Raw genomic sequence first — 22,045 nt, 5'->3', positions numbered from 1 at the left:
CCTTTCGGAGGAAGAGCTCGCAATCCAAACCTTTAACCATTCCCATTTCCACAAAGTAAAAACGCAAAGCTGGAGAAACTCAGCAGGTCAAGCAGTGTCCTTTATGTCGCAAAGATAAACGTTTCAGGCTAGAGCCCTTCACAAAGGTATCGTATTTTGATGAAGGGCTCAAGCCCTAAACGTTGGTTCTGTATCTTTATCTTTGCAATTTAAAGGACCCTGTTTGACCTGCTGAGTTTCTCAGCATTTATTTTTATTTCAACCACGATGTCAGTTAACCTGCTGACAATCTCGAGTCCTATCTTTTTTTCCTTCCTTATGGGGTTTAGTGGGGGCAGGGAGGTGGGTAAGGGTATTTTTTTTTCTTTTCTTTCTTTTTGAAATCGACTTCAAGATTTGCAATGTATGTGATTTCAATTTATAAATTTTTTTTTATTAAAGTCTGCAGACTTTCATGCCTTACTTTCCCCATTTCCACAAATGCTGCTTGTCCAGCTGAGCTCTTCCATTAGTTTCGGATTCCAGTATCTGCCATTTAATGTGTTTCTCCTTCGTGGGCTAGAGGAGCGTGTAACTATACAGTGTGAATGGCTCTGTAACATGCACCATATGCCTTACTGTAGCTCAGATTTATTTTGTTCCAGAGTGCGAGAATATCAAAGTGAAGAATGCTGTACAATTTTGACAAGACCATCCAGTTGACACAATTTGGTGATCGGACAAGAAATTGAGCCGAGGTTTTATGTTGGAGCAAGATTTGTTGAACCCCCACATTCAAAAGATGACAGTATCATACAGTAAGTCATGGCCAGTGTGGTCAAAGTCTCCACAACAAGCAGAAAGGATCTGAAAAAGTCAGGTAGTGGAGTAGACACATGACATCAGAGCAGCGGTTCTCAGTCTTTGTCTTTCCACTCACATGGCAAGAGGTGGTCTGTCGTCAGGAAGGGATTACTCAAAGTGGCATGTGAGTGGGGAAAGAACCACTGCTCTATAGACTCAAGGGATTACTTAAGGTGGTATGTAAGTGGGGAAAGAACCACTGCTCTATAGACTCATTGAAGAATTGGACCTGGCAAGTTGGGAACTGCAGCACACTTTATGGAGGTAAGCTTTTTCTGTATTGCACATTTTGTTTACATTACTTTATTTGTATGCATTTCTCTCTTTTGTATACGTATCTATTTTCTAGAGTATAGTTTGCACAGCTGTTAAGTAGTAATCCTGCCTGGCCTGCAGGAAAGAAGCATCTCAGGGTTGTACGTGATGTCATGTGTGGACTCCAACAATAAATTTGAATATTGTAATGAAAAAGAGCCCATCTGGAACTGGCTGTCCAGACCATGATTCAATCGTATGAATTGCATGATTTATTATATAAAAGAGCAAACTTAGTCAAGTCCAACACAGGCACCAACCTCCCATCCTCAAGAGGGCAACCAACATCATAGAGCTTCCCTATCAACCTGATCACAATCTCTTCTCAATGCTCCTTTCAGGCTGAAGGTACGTCCAGCACCTCCAGGTCCAAGAGCAAGGTTTTCTTCCCCGTCAGGCTCTTGAACCTCATCGTATGACCCTAACCCTAAACTACTTTGATCTGTCAGTGCCTGCTGGAACATTTCTTCCACAAAACAGCAACTATAAAGATTCTTTATCTATCCTTTGATGTTCAGTCACTCTTATTCTGTCTTGACACACTGAGGCACTTTGATTTTTGCTCTGTGTACTTGTGCAACAAGAGAGAGTCGTGGCACATCTGTATGATGTAGCCAAGTGACCAAAGTCACAAAAGGCTGTTGTAATGCCACACTTTCTTCCTCTTTCATTGTGGTAACAGTGAACTTTTATTTACAATGTTTGTATTTATCATCCATTTTTGCTTTGATGTATTTATTTATACATTTCTATTATTGTTACCTAAATGGCTGTGCAAGAATGAATTCTGATCCCCCTACATGTTTAAATTTTAAATTTAGACATATATGACACAGTAACAGGGCCAATCAGCCCACAACCCTGGGCTGCCCAATTACACTCAAGCGACCTACAATCCCGGTATGTTTTTGAACGGTGGGAGGAAACCGGAGCACCCAGAGGAAACCCATGCAGACACGGGGAGAAAGTACAAACTCCTTGCAGACAGCGCTGTATTCAAACCCCAGTCGCTGGTGCTGTAACAGAGTTGCGCTAACTGTGTTGCCCCCATTGTGTGACGGACTCTAACATGCACTAAGGACCATATGCCTTACTGTAGCTCAAATTTCTTTTGTTCTACAATGCTGGGACTGTACATATTACATGGTAATCATATACTTGGCAAAAACTCATTATCATATGACCCAGACAATGCTATTGACATTGGTGGAAGAGGATAAATAGCAAAAGGACAGGAACTTTCCTTGAATATTCTGATAAGGAAACGGAAGAAAATCCTGAAAAACAAGCTGAGAAGACAGTTTTACAAATTGGAAGGATAGGTTTTTAACACATTATTTTTGAACCAATTCTTTTTGAGGTGCAAGGCATGGCCTCATCACCACAGTTTTTGAAAATAAAACATTCAAGACCTTTTCAGTTTCGGAAACTTTAATGTACCACAACCCCATGTTAGGATCTGAAAAGCCACATTAATTATTTTTGTCTATTTTATTCCCCCAGGTCAGCCAAGTTCCTATTACTTTTCGATTTAGCATGAAGGTCAGGTCACAAACATATCCTTCATTTCATTTGCCATTTTCACACAACACACTTCACGGAGAGTCAATTCAACAAATCCTCTCATTCGTATGGACAACAGCTCTGACATTATTTAGCATGTTAGCCATCACACAATTAAATAACAAACAGCTCATGTTAAAAGAAGTCCTCTTTCTGCAAGGATTAGTATACAGAACTCTACCAGAAAATGGTACACTGCTCAACAGGAGCCAGAACTGTAAGCGAACAAGCTCTGGGCTGCAAGGAAGAAGACCATAGAATGCAAAAAGGAGGTCTAAGAGAGGACAGGAGCTAAGCAAGACTGAAGGATAGAAGATAGGAGGAAGAGATTAAAGACATGAAATACAGCAAAAGGAAAGAGAGAAATAACAAAAATAAAATGGTGAAAGTGTCAGATATAAGATTGGAATGATTGATTGTCTGTTGAATTCAGTGTCGACTCAATATGCCCCAGAAAAAGATTACATGCTATTCCTTGAGCATTACATGCTATTCCTTGTGGTCACAGAAGTCAAGTGTGGGAGTGGAATATAGAGGCTGGTGAGCCTCATGTCAATGGTGGGAAAGGATTCTGAGGGACAGGATTTATTTACATTTGGAAAGGCAAGCAATAATTAGGGACCATCCGCTTGGATTTCTGCATGAGAAATAGTGCCTCACACATCTGAATGAGTTTTTTTTTAAATAGATAACCAAGGCAGGTAGATGTTGTCTACATGGACTTTTAATATAAATCAATGGAGACAAAAGAGAAGTGAAGCATTTTTGGAAGATAAACCAGTGCAGGAGATGTACAATACATGACAAGACTTCAATTGATACACTGAGAGTGATACAAACTGTTGGTTAGGCTGTAATCAAAATTTTTTGCATGGTTCTGGTCATCCAATCATATGATCAAGAGGGTGCAGAAAAGATTCACAAAATATTACCTGGTTTGGCAGGCTTAAGTTTTCAGGAAAGCCAGGATAGGATGGGACTGATTTCCCTAGAGCAGCAGAGGCCAAGAAGTGACATGATAGAGGTATATATTGTGAGAGGCAGAGATATGGTAGGTACCCAGTAAAGATGTCGAAAACTAGAGGGAATGGGCTAAAACATAAATGTCCACAGTCAGTTGAAGTAAAAACACAATGCTAGAGAAATTCAGCATATCAAACAGTGTATAGCAAAGATAAAAATACATAACCAATGTTTCGGGCAAGGTATGAGCAAATGTAGGCAGGCGCCTGAATAAAATGGGGCAGGGGAGGAGAAGAGTCCCATAGTCATGAGGTAATAGTGGCCAAGGAAGGGAGGGTATAAGAGAAAACAGGGGGAAGGGGAAATGTCTCTGTGAATGGAAAGGGAAGGGGTGAAGAGGTGGAACAAAATAGTCAGAGGGATGGAGAAGAGAGGGAGAACCAGGAGTAGGCTAGCAGAAACCGGAAAAGTTGATGTTAATGCCATCAGGTTGGACAGTGCCCAGACAGTGTTCAACGAAGTGATCTGCTAGTCTGCATCATGTCCCTCCGATGTAGAGACGGCCACAATGGAAGCACCAGATAGAGAGAATGGTCTGAGGGGAAGAAGGAGGTGATGTAAAGGGAATCCAAAGGGTCAACTTTTCACATGAAAAGTACTTGATATTTGGAAAGAGGCACTAGAGAAGAGGGTGGAGGCAGGAACAATAACACTTAGGAGGTACTTGAATGAGCAGGTCGTGAGAGATGTGGTATTAATACTAGCAAGTGAGCTGTGTGGACGTGCAAGATGATCAGCATAGATGCATAGGGCTGAAGTAGTTAGTTTCTAAGCTCTGAAACTGTATGCAAATGAGTACGGGGTGGGGGGGGAATCTAGGTTATTACCATGTTACTTTCCTGAGAACTGTTCATCAGTCAGAAATGAACACGAATGTGTGGGAGAGGATCACAGGGACCGTTGTGATGGGAGGGCAAACATTGCAGGGAGAGCAGCCGACTGTCACCATCACAGGCTGCGGGCGAGGCTACTCTGCTCCCAGATCTGCTCAACTAACTTGGTCCCCCAATTACAAAGACTTGTTGATCTAAACCAAGGCTTTTATTAACTAAAAGACTGAAGCATATCACAAGTAGGTCGATCAGTCCAGAATGACCTGGTCTGGCTAGGAGCAATCCTTTAAGACCTGCCAGTAGGTGGTGCTACACTCTCAGCCAATCACAGTCACCCTACACGACCATCACTACATAGACACATTGGTGATAGAATCTGTACATTCACACTGACATAGTAATATAACGGACATTTCTGGCCTGAATCCTTCTTCAAGGTATAAGCAAAAAGCAAGCAGGTGTCTCAATAAAGAACAGAAGGGGGGAAGAGTCCAGACCAGCACAAAAATGGTGTTAATAGGATATGGTAAGAGGAAAGGTGAGAATTGATTTTGGCTCTGTGAAAGGAGGGAAAAGGGGAAGAGAAAGGGAGAAATAGAGGAAAGGTGACAAGGGGATGAAGATTGGTGGGGGGGTGGTGGTGAATTGAAACCCGAGAAGCCAATGCTAAATGCCATCCGGTTGGATGGTGTCCAGACAGAAAACGAGGTGATGTTCCTCCAACTTGCAGGAGGTCTCAGTCTGGGAGTGCACGAGACCATGGACCGACTTGTCAACAAGGGAATGGAGCGGGGAATTGAAATGGGTGGCCATGGGGAGATCCACGACAATTGGAACCTAAAGTATTGATCATTATTCCTGAGGAACTGGGAAGCAGAGAAGTTAAATCAAATCAAAATGAAAATGTTTGAAATTTTCTTAAACATTAGGTAATAAAGAATCTGAAACAGAAATGCTAAAATAGCATGTTTAAATTTAGACATACAGCACAATAACAGGTCATTTCAGCCCTCCCAACCCCCAGTACATTTCAAAACAGGAGCCCCCAAGGAAAACCCATGCAGACACGAGGAGAACGCACAAACTCTTTACTCCTTTGAACCCCAGTCCTGATTGCTGGTGTTGTGATAACTGCTACGCCAAATATGCTGCCCTAATGTTGGTGAGCATTTGTGGAGAAAACAAGTTAATGCTTCACACCTGCTTAAATAAAAAGAACCAAGGTGTTTCTCTCTCCACAGATGCTGTCTGATTGACTGAATATTAAAAGCATTTTCTATTCTACCTACCTCTTCCACAGATACAATACTTTGATTTTGGATTACACAGAACATTATATGGAATATACAACAGAAGATCATCCGCATATAAAGGAACCTTATGAACACTCTCATCTCTTAAGATTCTAGAGATGTCATTCGATTGCCAAAAGGCCACAGCTAATGATTCTAATAGTGACAGGCTAAGAGGACAACCTTGCCTAGTTCTGCAGTAAAGATTAAAGGGTTTATATTTTAAAGAATTGGTAAAGATTGAGGCAAAAGGAGATAAATATATTAATTTAATAGTAGTGTTGAGGCTTGCTCAAGACCTTATTATAAATATGATATAAACTGAATTTAAAAAAAGCTGATATCAACTATTTATAATTTATTATTAAAGATTAAAAAGAGAGGATTAAAAAATAATGGTAGCAAGATCTTCAACTTTCATTTTTGGATGCTACATGGGATTCTATCTTAAAATTAGTAAATTCATCTTCTTTGTAAGCCCGACATTCGGTTTTACAATGTAAGGAGCTGACTTTTCTAAAGTTCAATTGGCTAAATTTTACTCTAACATTTCCTCAAATTTTTTTGGGAAGATATCTTTTGTACCGTATCTTTAGCTCTCAATGTGAATCTGACGCCTAATCCTATAATTGCCCTTATTGGATCAAATAAGACAACCAATTTCAAGTTAGCTGTCTCAATCCCAAGTCATCTCTTTTACCTCCCTTATTGCTAGACGTTCAATAATAGTGAGATGGAAAGATGGTGTCCCTTCTACTTATCCGATATGATAGCATGCCTAACTTTGGGGGTGGTGGGGGGGAAATCAGATGGTCTTCTACTGTAACGGTTTTTAATTTTCTAAGCTTATGGGGTCCTTTTATCAATTATTTTCACAATTTGGATCTTGAGTTTGTGGTTTCTTTTTATGGTAATGAAATTATATGTACTTATCAGAAGTGAAGGGGATAGAATTTGTAGTATAATGGGGTTTTTTTGTTTTTTTTCCAATTAGCCGTATGTTTAAGTGTTTGCTACTTTTTTTCGTGATTGACTGTTATGCTATTGAGTTTAAATAATAGCTTCATTTTTCTTACATAACTATTTTTTTCTGTATATTCTTTTTTTGTCTATTACCTTTGATTAATGGTTGTACTTATGTACTATTTCTGTAAAATCAAATGAAAATATTGACAAAGATGTTTCATTTGGTAGTATTGACAAGGGTAATGTAAAAGATGTCATGAATCTAGGTTTTCCAAAGGTCATCGTCAAGGTTTACTGCATTAGACGACTGAATGAGATCACAGCACAAGAAATCAAGCTTGCACAATGGGTAGCCTAGCTGTAAGAAAGCAGAGTGCAGCTGGTAGAAGCTGAAATTAGGTCAAGAAAGTAGAACTTTTTTTTTTAAAAACAATTTGCCTTAAAGCTTAAGACCTTCAATACAGACAAGTTTGATTATTTTCCACCATAAATATCCAAATTAGGATTCATCATTGATGATAAGGACTGCAGCAACTTCGAAGAAAACATTTGGATATCTGCAGAACGGGCATGTTCAACACAGTCATTGCTTTCTCGTGTGTCAAACAACGAGATCACATACTACTTGCAGAAATAAGAATGCAAAAAAAAAAAATAGGACACAGAACAAGTGTTACCAAAAAAAAACAAGCAAGCAGCAGAGGTTAACACAGCTGTGAAATGATTGAACAGTGGAGATGAAGGCCTGGGAGAGGAACAAGCAAAGAAAATATGCCAAGAATGGTACAATTCAGTAAAATTACCATTGGATTAGTTTATAGTAAAAAGACAAAAAAAAAGTGCTGGAGGATCTCAGCAGGTCTCGCAGCATCCGTAGGAGGTAAAGATTTATAACTGATGACTCGGGCCTAAGCCCTTCCTCAAGTTATTGTACATTTCTGGTCACCACATCAAGAAAGATATCAAGGCATTGGAAATGGTACAAAATGGGAGCTCCTCAGGAAAGGTGAAGAGACTGGGCCTCATTTGGCAACTGAAAAGTGACCTAATGGGGATCTTTACGATTGGAGAATGTTTTGACAAAGTCAATACCGATGTAGGAATTTTAACTTCTGAGAAACAGCAAATATAGAGAAAATGACCAAGAAAGCATTCAGAGAGATGTAACAGAGCCACAACCAACCTGCTGGAGGAACTCAGAGGGTCATGCAGCAGAATTCCTTTTATCCCCCCGCTGCTGTTCAACCCACTGATTTCCTCCAAGAGTCTGCTTCATTTTTTGCCCCAGATTCTTGCACCTGCAGATTGAGGCTCATCTCCAGGCAATGTAACAGCCTGACGCTGGTCTCCGCACAATGTAATAGTCCATTATTTTCACTCAAGCAATATTGCAGTCTGTCGCTTGTCTCCACGCAATGCAGCGGTCTGTCGCTTGTCTCCACGCAATGTAGCGGTCTGTCGCTTGTCTCCACGCAATGTAGCGGTCTGTCGCTTGTCTCCACGCAATGTAGCGGTCTGTCGCTTGTCTCCACGCAATGTAGCGGTCTGTCGCTTGTCTCCACGCAATGTAGCGGTCTGTCGCTTGTCTCCACGCAATGTAGCGGTCTGTCGCTTGTCTCCACGCAATGCAGCGGTCTGTCGCTTGTCTCCACGCAATGCAGCGGTCTGTCGCTTGTCTCCACGCAATGCAGCGGTCTGTCGCTTGTCTCCACGCAATGCAGCGGTCTGTCGCTTGTCTCCACGCAATGCAGCGGTCTGTCGCTTGTCTCCACGCAATGCAGCGGTCTGTCGCTTGTCTCCACGCAATGCAACAGTCTGTCGCTTGTCTCCACGCAATGCAACGGTCTGTCGCTTGTCTCCATACAATGTAAAAGTCTGATACTTGTCTATAAGCGATGTTACAGAATCTCTTCACCCAAAGAATGTCAAACTCTCTAACATAGACTGGCTGAAGTAACTATCCAAAATAAAAAGCACTTGAGGCAGAAAGGAATATAAAAAGATATGGACATGAAGGAGAGAGGATTGGAAAAAGCCAAAATGTGTCCCAACATTGAACTGAATCAGTTGAACCGTCTGGGTCAGTGCTAGAAAATTCCACATTAAATTTTTCCAGTTGAAGGGGAACTAGTGATCATCAATATAAATGAAGTCAATAATAAATCTGTTCAGTAATTCAGAGGAAACATTTAGCAAGAGACTGGAGAAAGTGTCGAACAACCGAGGTAACTTATTTTTGTTCTTAAGACATGAACGTTACTTGCAAAGTGGACATTTATTGCACATTCTTAATTACCCTCAAATCCTCCAGTTTCCCCCGGGCACTCCAGTTTCCCCCGGGCACTCCAGTTTCCCCCGGGCACTCCAGTTTCCCCCGGGCACTCCAGTTTCCCCCGGGCACTCCAGTTTCCCCCGGGCACTCCAGTTTCCCCCGGGCACTCCAGTTTCCCCCGGGCACTCCAGTTTCCCCCGGGCACTCCAGTTTCCCCCGGGCACTCCAGTTTCCCCCGGGCACTCCAGTTTCCCCCGGGCACTCCAGTTTCCCCCGGGCACTCCAGTTTCCCCCGGGCACTCCAGTTTCCCCCGGGCACTCCAGTTTCCCCCGGGCACTCCAGTTTCCCCCGGGCACTCCAGTTTCCCCCGGGCACTCCAGTTTCCCCCGGGCACTCCAGTTTCCCCCGGGCACTCCAGTTTCCCCCGGGCACTCCAGTTTCCCCTGGGCACTCCAGTTTCCCCCGGGCACTCCAGTTTCCCCCGGGCACTCCAGTTTCCCCCGGGCACTCCAGTTTCCCCCGGGCACTCCAGTTTCCCCCGGGCACTCCAGTTTCCCCCGGGCACTCCAGTTTCCCCCGGGCACTCCAGTTTCCCCCGGGCACTCCAGTTTCCTCTCACCCTCCAAAGCATACAGGGTTGTAGGTTAATTGGTGTATCCGGGAGACACAGGCTCTTGGGCTGGAAGATCCAGCTAGCATGCTGTACGTGTACCTTAATTCTGTGTGACATACTGGCAGCTCGCAAAATGTCGCTGCACTCCAGCATCATTTTGATCCACAAAGGAAAAGTTCCCCTTAACCAGGGAGATGGAGTTTTTAAAATGAGAATCTGAGGGATTTTTTTTTTAAATAAACACGCAGGGTGTTGGTGTCAGTGACACACTACCTGAGGGAGTGGTGAAATCAGATACAATCACTAGATTTAAGGGGATATTAAGTCAGGTTTTGAAGGATATGGTCCTAATGCAGGCAAATGGGGTCAAAAGCTATGTCAGGATGTGGTGAGTTGAAGGGCCCGTTTCTTCTCTGTACTGCTCTATGTCTTTTATCCTGCCAGAGCTACCAAGCACAAAAGGACTCCCACCTTTATCTAGTTCCTGCAAAAGTTAACTCAGAAGCTTGCACACATTTTCTGCAACCCTTTGGCAGTTGAAAAAAGCATGGAACACCAACGCAGGCAAGTTATACTCCACCTGTATGTTGGTTTATGGATGAGGCCCCACACTTTGGTAAGGGCATCAATAAAATTTGCCGCTAAGTTAATAAGAATGGTGATTCAACCATGCAAAGAGAGAAGAGACATGCTGGATTAGTTCTAATTAAAACAAAGGTGGTTTAGGGGAATTTTGGAGGAATTTTAAATTTTAATCAGATCTCCACTGGTAAAAAAATCACTCCCACATATCAGAGAATTGCTATCTAAAGCATGTATCAATAAGCCAGAGGGAAGGTAAGACTTTTTGGAAAATAAAATTAATTATCAAGGAAGATGCATAATGAGCAAAAAAAAAAGATTGATCAGGCGCCTTTCTAGGAATAAGAGCTGGCATGACTGATTGAATGACCTTCCCTATGCAGAGTCAACATACTCTAGGGTTCATGCAGAATGGAGACTGTCAAACACAACTGCTATTATCTAAGAAGTGAAGCACAAAAGTCTGCAGACGCCGTGATTGCAGTCAAAATACAAAAATGCTGGAGGAACTCAGCCTGTCTCGCAGAGTCTACAGGGGGTAAAGATAAATGACCGACATCTCAGGCTTGAGCCCTTCCTCAAGGTGTGGCGATCTTGAGAAAGGGCTCAGACCCGAAATGTCACTAACGTATCTTTATATCCTATGGACGCTGCAAGACCGGCTGAGTTCCTCCAGCATTTCCGCCCTATTCTCCAAGGACCTGCGAGTCCTCGTTTTCCTTACAAGTTTATTTGCAACTGCAACCGTGTTCAGAGAATGAATTGAACAGTATTTTCACATTATTACCAAGGTTGGGATCTGTGGCTTGTCGCTTTTTAATCTTGGCTTCCGAAACTGCAGCATAATAAGCACAGGTCATCTTTATGAGCCATGCGCCCCTCAGTAATGGCACAGAATACTTGGCCAAATAAGCAAAGATTTCTTCCTTCTTGCTAAGGATCGGGACCTGTGAAGAAGAGCAAAACATATTCCATTGGTCCGGCATGATCATGTCCTAACAATGCAATACAAATAAATAAATAAACTGGCTGTCATTAAAAAGTCAGGAAATCAGATAGGTTTTCCTACATCTAGACCAGCTATTCTCGACTTTATTTTGTCTTTGCTCTCCACCCCCCCCCCCTACCCCCAGCATCGAGGACTCTGCTCAGTTTGTGGGGCCCCTGCCCTGTGACGCAGTCAAGTTTTGGTTTCTTCCGTACTTCTCTCCTACACAAAAAAAGGTTTTAAAAAAAAATTATGCAGCGCAAGGTGAAAAGAAAACAAGGCTTTTACTTAATTGTGCTGTGGCCCTCAGTTAAGAATGGCTGGTCTACACCGCTGTTTAGCAACCTGGTTAGAGACAAGCAAAGGTCAGAAGACTGACATTCATAAGTAGACATCCCATCTCAAACCAAACAACCTGCTCACATTTATTATCCACATTTACAACCAGAATATAGGCCTTTGCTTTAAATACGAAAGACCAAACCGAATCCAATGAACTGTACAGCAACTAGCAAACAGGCATTGTATTCATGAAACACTTTACAGAGTAAAACAACCAAATAATAACTCAAAAAGAACTATCAAATAAAATTAGCCCTGTAAAAAAGTAAAAAAGGAAATTAGAGCAGATCATTTGGAAAAAGAAACCATCTTGCAGAAGAAATTTTGAGAGAACATCTTACAAAACATAAAACTCATAGGAGGTATTTTCAAGATCCTGGCAGCAATGACCACTGCTTTCCATGGCATAGCAAAATGATAAGTATACAGAAGCTGGGATCAAGACATTGGATATTGTTAAGTTTTGGCACAGTTGGAAATGGAAGGCTGGCTGGTAAATGGTGAAGCCTTGGAAGTAACAGAGGCATTCTTGATCGTTTCAACATCAGATGAGCTAATACAAGGACAAAGTCAGGAAGCAAGAAGAGAAAACTGAAAAATACAATCATGGCCGATGTTTGAATTGTGAGAGCACAATGAGGAAGTGGATGGACTCGGTGGATTAGGTAACATTGATGGAGAGAAGTTGTCAACGTTTTTGGTTGGAATCCTTTATTGAGGCTAAAGTAGGAAGCAGAGATACCAAGTACACCGAGAGGGAGTGAAGAAGGGGAGAAAAGCCAGGTGGCGGTGGGTATTGGTTTCTTCTCTTACCGACCATATTTTTTTTTTAAACAGTGCACAGAAGAACATGGCAACAGTGGAGCGACAGGTGAAGGAGAAGGTGGGAATTCTTAGGAAGATGCTGTGGAAAATTTAGAAGCTCACCCCCGAGGTCAAATATGTGAGGAGTCGCCAAACTTTCAGAATGGCATCAATGGGATAGGTAGAGGAGGAGGAAAGTGAAACCTAGGAATTAGGCACAAAGCATCCCGGTCCCATATTTACACTGGGTAAGAACAGGAGTCTCCAAACGAGTTCATAGCTAAAGCTTCCCTGCTCCCATTTAGATAACACTCAAAAATACATTGCGGCCCTACCTTTTTGGCCAAAACCGTCAGAGGTTTGTTCCCTGCGAGATCCATGAACCAGTTGTGGATTGCACTCTGGGAGCGGGCAGTCACCAGCCAGTAATTATCTTTGGCATTCACCTGAGGTTTCTTCTTCCCTGTGTCCTGAAAAGTGTTGAGCTTGAGTTTCTCTGCCAAGATGCTGCTAAAATAGGCACCGATCTGTCACAAAGCAAAGTCAAGAAAGATGTCAGACCGTGCCAATGCGGACTTTCGGCACTATTGTACCTTAATAAAAAGCTTCTGGGGTGACAGAAGCAACATGTTTTACTCTGTACAGTATGGACTTTGTGAGGAGTGAAATAAACACACCTCTTATCTTGTTAAATCCATTCAATGCAAGTTCAAGTTTATTATCATCTGACTGTAAATATACTGTTATGAGCCAAGAGGACCCCAAAACCCAGCAGCAATAGATATTAAACAAATATTGCTTTTAATTATCTTTAAACATGAAAACAGGATCAAACAATAACTTATTACTATTAACTTACTTAACCCCCCTTCTAATTCTAAGCACACGTGTATGTCATGTGTGTGTGTGTGTAAGTTTAGAAAAGTTATTTGATTCACAGTCCAATTTCATTTCTCACTCCTCTAAGTTCACTGGTTGCAGGCAATTCTTATACTATGCACAGAATATTAACATTTATGAATTTCACCAGGCTCCGGTGCTTGAAAGGTAAATGGTTACCGCTCAGGAAGGTTCTTATCAGTTTTCAGAGAGAGATTTGTTGTTCGCTGGACAACCACAACTGACCCCTTCTAATCAGCCCATGTCAGTGTCTTTCTGATGAAACTTGCCCTATCAGGGTTTTCCAGATGATAACCTCTTTCTTTCAGGTCACTACAGAGTTTCTTTTTGTTTCCCTTATTTCAAATGAAACATTAGGCAGCTAGTCCTCTCCTCTTGTATGGACCACTAGGGCTTTGACCAGGCTGAACTAAGAACTCACAACTCATCTTCAAAATGGGGTTTTTCCACAAGCTTGCCAGCTTGTCCTGTTCCAGTCCCAACTACTGCTGTTGGAACTCTAGCACTGTAGAACTGAATTCTCTCTCTCTCCTTCTCTGAAAAAATCCTTTTTGACTCTCTCTGCCTGTAAAACCACATGATCCACTTAGAACAGCAACCTGCACTCAGATAGACTGCAGCTCCAAACCTACGCCTCTGAGTTCTTTCATCTGTTGCTTTTCAAAACAACAATCCATTAGTGAAGCCTCTATAGGCACTCCCCAAAGTTTTTGCAAAGGCACTCGGAGCCAGAATGTCTGGCTTGAGCAGAGCTCCAGTATTTTAATTGAGATGTGTTTTGAAATGTTTGAATGTGACCTACACTAAAAAAACCTGCTACAATTTACTGCCTTTAAAACATATCTATATACAAAATAAAATACAACATAATCTGTCACAATGCAACTAGATTAAATAGGGCTTCTCCTGATTAAGGTACACACACACAGATACTCTTTGGCTTGGCTTCGCGGACGAAGATTTATGGAGGGGAAATGTCCACGTCAGCTGCAGGCTCGTTTGTGGCTGACAAGTCCGATGCGGGACAGGCAGACACGGTTGCAGCAGTTGCAAGGGAAAATTGGTGGGTTGGGGTTGGGTGTTGGGTTTTTCCTCCTTTGTCTTTGTCAGTGAGGTGGGCTCTGCGGTCTTCTTCAAAGGAGGTTGCTGCCCACCGAACTGAGGCGCCAAGATGCACGGTTTGAGGCGAGATCAGCCCACTGGCGGTGGTCAATGTGGCAGGCACCAAGAAATTTCTTTAGGCAGTCCTTGTACCTCTTCTTTGGTGCACCTCTGACACGATGGCCAGTGGAGAGCTCGCCATATAACACGATCTTGGGAAGGCGATGGTCCTCCATTCTGGAGACGTGACCTACCCAGCACAGTTGGATCTTCAGCAGCGTGGATTCGATGCTGTCGGTCTCTGCCATCTCGAGTACTTTGATGTTAGGGATGAAGTCGCTGGTGGAAGCGTTCTAGGAGCCGTAGGTGATGCTGGTAGAGGACCCATGATTCGGAGCCGAACAGGAGTGTGGGTATGACAACGGCTCTGTATACGCTAATCTTTGTGAGGTTTTTCAGTTGGTTGTTTTTCCAGACTCTTTTGTGTAGTCTTCCAAATGCGCTATTTGCCTTGGCAAGTCTGTTGTCTATCACAGATACACAGAACACAGATACACAGCACATAAAAATCCCATATATACACAAAGATACAATTTTATATAAAAAGATTTAAATGTTTTGGAACGATCTTATAGAAATGTACAGAATTTTGAAAGGCATAGATAAAGGTGTTCTCATTGGTGGAAAAGTCTAGAACTAGGGGACATAGCCTCAAGTTTCAGGGTGGTAGATTTAGGACAAAAATGAGGAGGAAATGTTTTTCCCAGAGGGTGAAGAATCTCTGGAATTCAATGTCTCTTGAAGCAGTGGAGGCCAACTCGATGAATATATTTAAGACAAGTAAGGGAATTAATGGTTATGGGGAAACGGCAGGTAGGTGGAGATGATCCTATTATTGGATCAGCCATGATCTCATTCAATGGCGGGGCAGATGCAACAGGCTGGATGGCCGACTCCTGCTCCTATTTACATAGGATTTACTCAGCTTACAGAATACAGTCCATCAATCTCACAGCCTGCGAAAAGAAGCCATTTCCCAGCCTGGTGGTCCTGATTATGACAGTCCTGTACCTCTTTCCTGGTGGTCTAACGTTTATGGTATAAGCCAACATTGACGATGATATTTTCCATAAAACCCAAACATGATATTAGAAAATGTGCTGCAGTATCTCGAGACAAATTAACCCACATCAGGTTTCTTAGACTTTATCATCAGTGCATTTGTTGCCTTGACAGTCAGCTCACTTTGAAATTGCTAGTGAAGGACTTTTACGAGAAATGGTTCCACATGCAAAACTTTTACCAAGCAGCACACTGTAAATCCTGGATATGGGGAAAATAGATAAAATGGGCATCACAAATCCAAAATAGCAATGATTAAATCAGAGATAAGGAAATGGAGAGAATCTTCTTTGTGCTACCTGGCACTGAGTGGAGCGATTCATGCAAAATGTATAGATGCATCCAAAATGAAGCTGGATAACTGCGTAAAGTGGAAAAGGAACAGAAAGACCTGTTGTTGGGGTTAGGATGTGGAGTGAAGGGTCGCTATTTGGGCCAGAAGGCCAGTTACTTTGCTGTAAACACTGTTTCACCACAAAATGAATCTACTCCTCAATAAATACAAGGTGCAAGAACCTTTCTGCATTATTCCCAATAACTACACTGCCAGTGACCTGAGTTCAAATCCGCCGCTGTCTGCAAGTAGTTTGTTCATTCTCCAAGAGTTTGCGTGGGTTCCCTCCAGGTGCTTCAGTTTCCCCCACCCTTCAAAATGTACCGTGTTTGTAGGTTAATTGGTCACACAGGTGTAATTGGGTGGCATGAGCCAGAATGGCCTGCTACCATGCTGTATCATAAAATGAGTATTTAAGGTTTTTCTGATATTAAAATAATGTCAAGCACTTTGAGATCCCCAAGTGTTGCAAGACTGATTCTGATTTCAAAAATTACTTTGCAAAATCTAAAGCACTGCCAAGATGATCCTCTCCCAGCTTGTTCTGAACAGCCAGAAGACAAATGATCAAGTATTCCTTTTGACGTGCTGGATTGATACAAACTCCAAACCCACTGGCCTCTTCAATCATTCACAACCTACCTCAGCAAGCTAATGTCCTAGTTCCATTCTGTTTGATGGATGATAGCGTGTTAAGTGCTCAAAACTTTAAAGCGATCCAATTTCCCACCCCCAACTTAACTTCAAGGAGACACTGGCACAAATGATAATCTGAGCAAAGTAGACTTTCCCTGAATGAAGTCCATGAACAAAATAGGGACTCAAAATAAAGGATAACGAAGACAAACAATCTACTTATAATTAATTCAATGCAAATTAAAGCCTTGGTTTAAAATAGGTAAATTAATACATTATCAATGACTTCAAACGTAATACAAAATGCTCCAATTTCACTTCTATTGACAATGGGCAACATTCATTCAAGAGTTGAATTATGACCACGAGGGATCTGAACCAACCGCCTCCATAGAAATTATTTTTGAACAACAGTTTCCTGTGCGTTTAGCTGTCAGAACATTACCCACTTTACCACAGTGTGTCTGCCTCATTGTACTTTGTGCAGGCCCCAGTCCATTCTGCTACTAAAAAATTCAGGTTCAGCTGGGCCAGGCCAAGCCAAGGTGGCTCAAGGCATGACCACGTGTCCTGTGTTCTTGTTCAACAGCAGTAGATGTACAGTGTAGAAAGTCTCTTTTTGGCAAATTCCTTCAACAGAGTTCAACTTCATTTTTTTTTCCCACAAGCATCTTGTGCTTCCCTTGTTTATTATTTTTTTTTAAACATCTTCTGTCCCAGGATATTCCATGAGGAGGAGGATGAAATTCCACCTATAATACCCGAAAGAAATTCATGCAACAACAAAGAGGTGCAAACTCCACACTCGAAGTTGGACTGCTAGACTTGTGAGGCAGCCACACTACCTGTTGCACCACTTTGGGGCCTCAGGTTGGTTTAACAGAATTAAAATTTTCTAGTTGTGGATAGCATTTCAAGTCCAGTTACAAACATATAGATACATTACATACGCTTCTATACAATGAGCCAACTCATCTTTATGGTGAATCTGTATGGCTTTAAAACTGCTTTCTTTTCAGCGTGCAATTGTAAAAATGATCTCCTTCTTCCTATTCACTCCACGTTGTTGGTTCAGTTGTTTATGTCCAGGTATAATCCTGCAATCTAATGTGCTAGAGCTGATCTTTTCAGAAACCGACATTGCATACCAAAGGTTACTATTTACCAGAAATACATAATGTGTGGAGGAATTATCCCTGGTGACTTGCCACTATTTCATCCTGAACCAACATCATCAGGACCAATTCCTATTAATCACCATCACAGTACATTTGTAGGAACTTTGTGTACCAAATGTGGGTGCTTTTGAAGTAAATCAGTTGAAAGGAAGTGCACTTCGGGGGCTATGATACTCTTGCAATGTCAGAAATGTAACGCTTACTTTCCTAAAGTGAAACTGACAACAAACCCATGATATAACCTTTTCCTTACAGTCCAGTACATTGAGGTTTCTGAGGCCAAATTGAGGGAACCAGGTGGGGGACACATTGCTTTAGAGAAATAATGCATCAGAGTTGGAATTTTTCACTCATATAACGTTCACACGTACATAATGTGCGAAAATTAATTGTGTAAAAACATTTTTGAAAAACGTGCACCGGTTGGGTAGCATTCCAAATTCTGACTGACAAAAGCAATTTGCATTTAAATGGGACATGAGACAAAGCACATACCAGTATCTGCCACAGTTGATCTCCCACAATCAACTTCCCAGAGGTGTCAATTACACATTATATAGATGATATCCTCCTGCAACACATTAACAAGCTTTGGAGAGGAATCAATTAAATAGATTAAAGACAGGCTTCAGAGTTGAGCAGGATTTTAATTTTAATGTCTCAAATCAGAGGCTCTTGATATGTTGATCTCCTCCCTCAGGGGACAGGTCAGGGGAATTAGCATTGATAAGGTGCAGTGCCCTAGCCAGAATACCCTTTCTTTAGGAATTTCATGGCATTCAGTACCAAGAAATATTCCCAAGATCAATATTTCCCATGGCTGCTATAAATTGTGTGTGTTTTTTTAATTACCACTATTACATTCTCAAGTTGGCTATTACATTCCCATGCTCACTATAAATTGCCGGCACGTCTTTCCTATGACTGCTAGAAATTGTGTGCATTCTTTCAATGCCACTTTTATATTTCCACACTCCGTATAAACTGCCAGTTCTTTCATGGCCTTTCATGGCCATGAAAGACCCCAACAATGAAGACGCTGTTTACATCCGGTACCGCACGGATGACAGTCTCTTCAATCTGAGGCGCCTGCAAGCTCACACCAAGACACAAGAGAAACTTGTCCGTGAACTACTCTTTGCAGACGATGCCGCTTTAGTTGCCCATTCAGAGCCAGCTCTTCAGCGCTTGACGTCCTGCTTTGCGGAAACTGCCAAAATGTTTGGCCTGGAAGTCAGCCTGAAGAAAACTGAGGTCCTCCATCAGCCAGCTCCCCACCATGACTACCAGCCCCCCCACATCTCCATCGGGCACAAAACTCAAAACGGTCAACCAGTTTACCTATCTCGGCTGCACCATTTCATCAGATGCAAGGATCGACAATGAGATAGACAACAGACTCGCCAAGGCAAATAGCGCCTTTGGAAGACTACACAAAAGAGTCTGGAAAAACAACCAACTGAAAAACCTCACAAAGATAAGCGTATACAGAGCCGTTGTCATACCCACACTCCTGTTCGGCTCCGAATCATGGGTCCTCTACCGGCACCACCTACGGCTCCTAGAACGCTTCCACCAGCGTTGTCTCCGCTCCATCCTCAACATCCATTGGAGCGCTTTCATCCCTAACGTCGAAGTACTCGAGATGGCAGAGGTCGACAGCATCGAGTCCACGCTGCTGAAGATCCAGCTGCGCTGGATGGATCACGTCTCCAGAATGGAGGACCATCGCCTTCCCAAGATCGTGTTATATGGCGAGCTCTCCACTGGCCACCGTGACAGAGGTGCACCAAAGAAAAGGTACAAGGACTGCCTAAAGAAATCTCTTGGTGCCTGCCACATTGACCACCGCCAGTGGGCTGATAACGCCTCAAACCGTGCATCTTGGCGCCTCACAGTTTGGCGGGCAGCAACCTCCTTTGAAGAAGACCGCAGAGCCCACCTCACTGACAAAAGGCAAAGGAGGAAAAACCCAACACCCAACCCCAACCAACCAAATTTCCCCTGCAACCGCTGCAATCGTGTCTGCCTGTCCCGCATCGGACTTGTCAGCCACAAACGAGCCTGCAGCTGACGTGGACTTTTTACCCCCTCCATAAATCTTCGTCCGCGAAGCCAAGCAAAGAAGATAAACTGCCAGTTCAACTTTCCCACGCCCGCTATTAATTATGTGCATTCTTGCAACATGTGAAAATATTCTCGTGTAGCACACACATGCATATAATGCACGGGGGGGGGGGGGGGGCGGTGACTGGTTGGTAAAATATGCATATAATGTGTATTTTATGAAAAGGTCACAAAATTTGTTTTTTTGTGTGAAATCACACAAAACAGGGGCATGGGCTGTTAAATGAATTGAGATCAATTAAGAGCATAAAAGACCATAATGTCACTAGTATGTTTTTTTTTAATTTTAAAGTAAAATTTCAAAATAAAACTGGCTCAGACCCTTATCCCTGGGTCCCTTCCATCCCCATCCCTGCCCCAGTGGGCGGCCTCTCTTACCTTCAGTGAAAAGGTGACTCTCAGCCCCGGCACCCAGTGGGAGAGAAGCAGGCAGCGGATGGTTCAATGTAGGATCAATGGCTGTCTTCCTTACCCATAATCCCCCACATAACTGAAACCACTCTGGCACTGGTGGAGCTGTTCCAGCTGCGTGGGAGATTATGGGTAATGAAGTCAGCACTGCACCCCTGCTGCCACCTCTGGAGTTTGGAGTGGCGGGCCGTCGATGGACAGCCGGGGTGGGGAGGGGAGCGACGGAGGCACCAGACAGCTGGGGGTGGATGGACAGCAGGGGACTATGAGCAAGGCGGTCAAGTATATTCATTAATGTATTCTTGCAGACAACTGCAGCTCAGTTTAGACTGCAGGCTGGCCACAAAAATGTCTAAGGCTGCCATAGGAAAAATTTTGGACGGGAATTAGTTTCTAATTCCCGTCTGAAATTTTTACATAGCCAGTGTTGCAGGAATTTTCTGAGAAATTCCTCTTGTGTGGCACCAGTTAATAAAGCTGGTTTATATTTGATGAGGTTGCCGGTGTTTGTAATCCCAAATAAAAGGCTAGGCTCCAGCACAACCAGACAGAATGCTCTCCACTTTACACTTGTAGAAATTTGCAAGTCTTTGGTGACATACAAAACCTCTTCATGAAGTATAGACACTGACGAGCCTTCTTCGTGATCGTACCGACATGGAGGCTGCAAGACATCCTCAGAGAGGTTGTCACCCAGGAATTTGAAGTTCCTCACCCCTTCTACCGCTGATCCCTCGATGAGGATTGGTTCATCTTTCCCCGATTTCCTCCCGAATCCACAATCAACTACTTGGATTTGCTAACATTGAGGGTAAGGTTGTTGTTTGTGAGGCTACTCAAATAGCTGACCTATCTCCTTTCTGTGCGCTTCCTCATGGCCGTCTGGGATTCTGCCAAATACCATGGTGTTGTTGGCAAATTTCAAAGAGCAATTCCACAATTTACAATTTTTATTCATTTAGTTCATCCACCTTTCTCAAGAAACCCCAATTCTAGCATTTGGGAACATAGTGTAGGTAGTACTTCTCTCTTAATCTTTAGTGTACATTCATCCATTGTTTGTAAAAAGTGCTTTGAGACATACCAAGCAATCAGAGGATGGCTCAGCCCAAAACATTGTTACTCTTTACCTTCCATAGATTCTGTATGACCTGCTAAGTTTCTCCAGCACTTTTGTATTGCAATTAGTGCCTTAGTTTTCATGTGGTAAAACATGTTTATAGAATCTAAATGGACCTTATAGGAAGGCTAAACATTCCTTTCCCTTCAATAACTACTGATTTACCTTTCAAAAGCAGAGCACCAGTTCATGGAACACCAATCTTATGGGATTCATGACATGTACATGCAAAGCAAAATGTCCAGTTGACTGCATTTTCTCAAGCAATTTGTCTTTGAGCCATAGAAATAGCCCTAAAAACAGCACTTTGGCCCTTCTAGTCTGTGCTGACATTATTCTTCCTCGTCCCACTGAACTCCCTATCCCTCCCATCCATGTATCTGCCCAAACTTTTTTTTTTAATTTTAAAATTGAAACCGTATTCAGCTTGTTTCACACTCCCACCTCTCTGTGTGAAGAAATTCCACCTCGTGTTTCCCCCCCCCCCTCCAAAACTTCTACCCTTTCACCTTTAATTCGTGTCCTCTGGTTTGTACATCACTCAACCTCCCTATTTGCATTCACTCGATCGATACCCATCATAATTTAGTATACCTCTATCTATTCTCCTGGGATATTTTTGTTTCACTTTCAATTTCTAAATATTCAATAGCACTGAAATAATTTTTTCCTCAAAAGG

General features: G+C 42.6%; 1 protein-coding gene across 4 annotated transcripts in view; it reads right to left on the bottom strand.

The window, feature by feature from the left end:
- The window catches only part of LOC138742700 (mediator of RNA polymerase II transcription subunit 12-like protein), a 404,210-nt gene that overhangs the window by 336,082 nt on the left and 46,083 nt on the right, over positions 1 to 22,045 (bottom strand). For all 4 annotated transcript variants that reach the window (XM_069897449.1, XM_069897451.1, XM_069897452.1 and 1 more), the window contains exons 4-5: positions 12,773 to 12,964; positions 11,091 to 11,250 (exon numbers count right to left, since the gene is read on the bottom strand). In XM_069897449.1, coding sequence (XP_069753550.1) covers positions 11,091 to 11,250; positions 12,773 to 12,964 — 352 coding nt within the window. The remainder of the gene's footprint in view (positions 1 to 11,090; positions 11,251 to 12,772; positions 12,965 to 22,045) is intronic.

This window comes from Narcine bancroftii, chromosome 9 (assembly GCF_036971445.1).
Source record: "Narcine bancroftii isolate sNarBan1 chromosome 9, sNarBan1.hap1, whole genome shotgun sequence".
In the NCBI taxonomy this organism is placed as follows: Eukaryota; Metazoa; Chordata; class Chondrichthyes; order Torpediniformes; family Narcinidae; genus Narcine; species Narcine bancroftii.
This window is presented reverse-complemented; position numbering and strand designations above follow the sequence as displayed.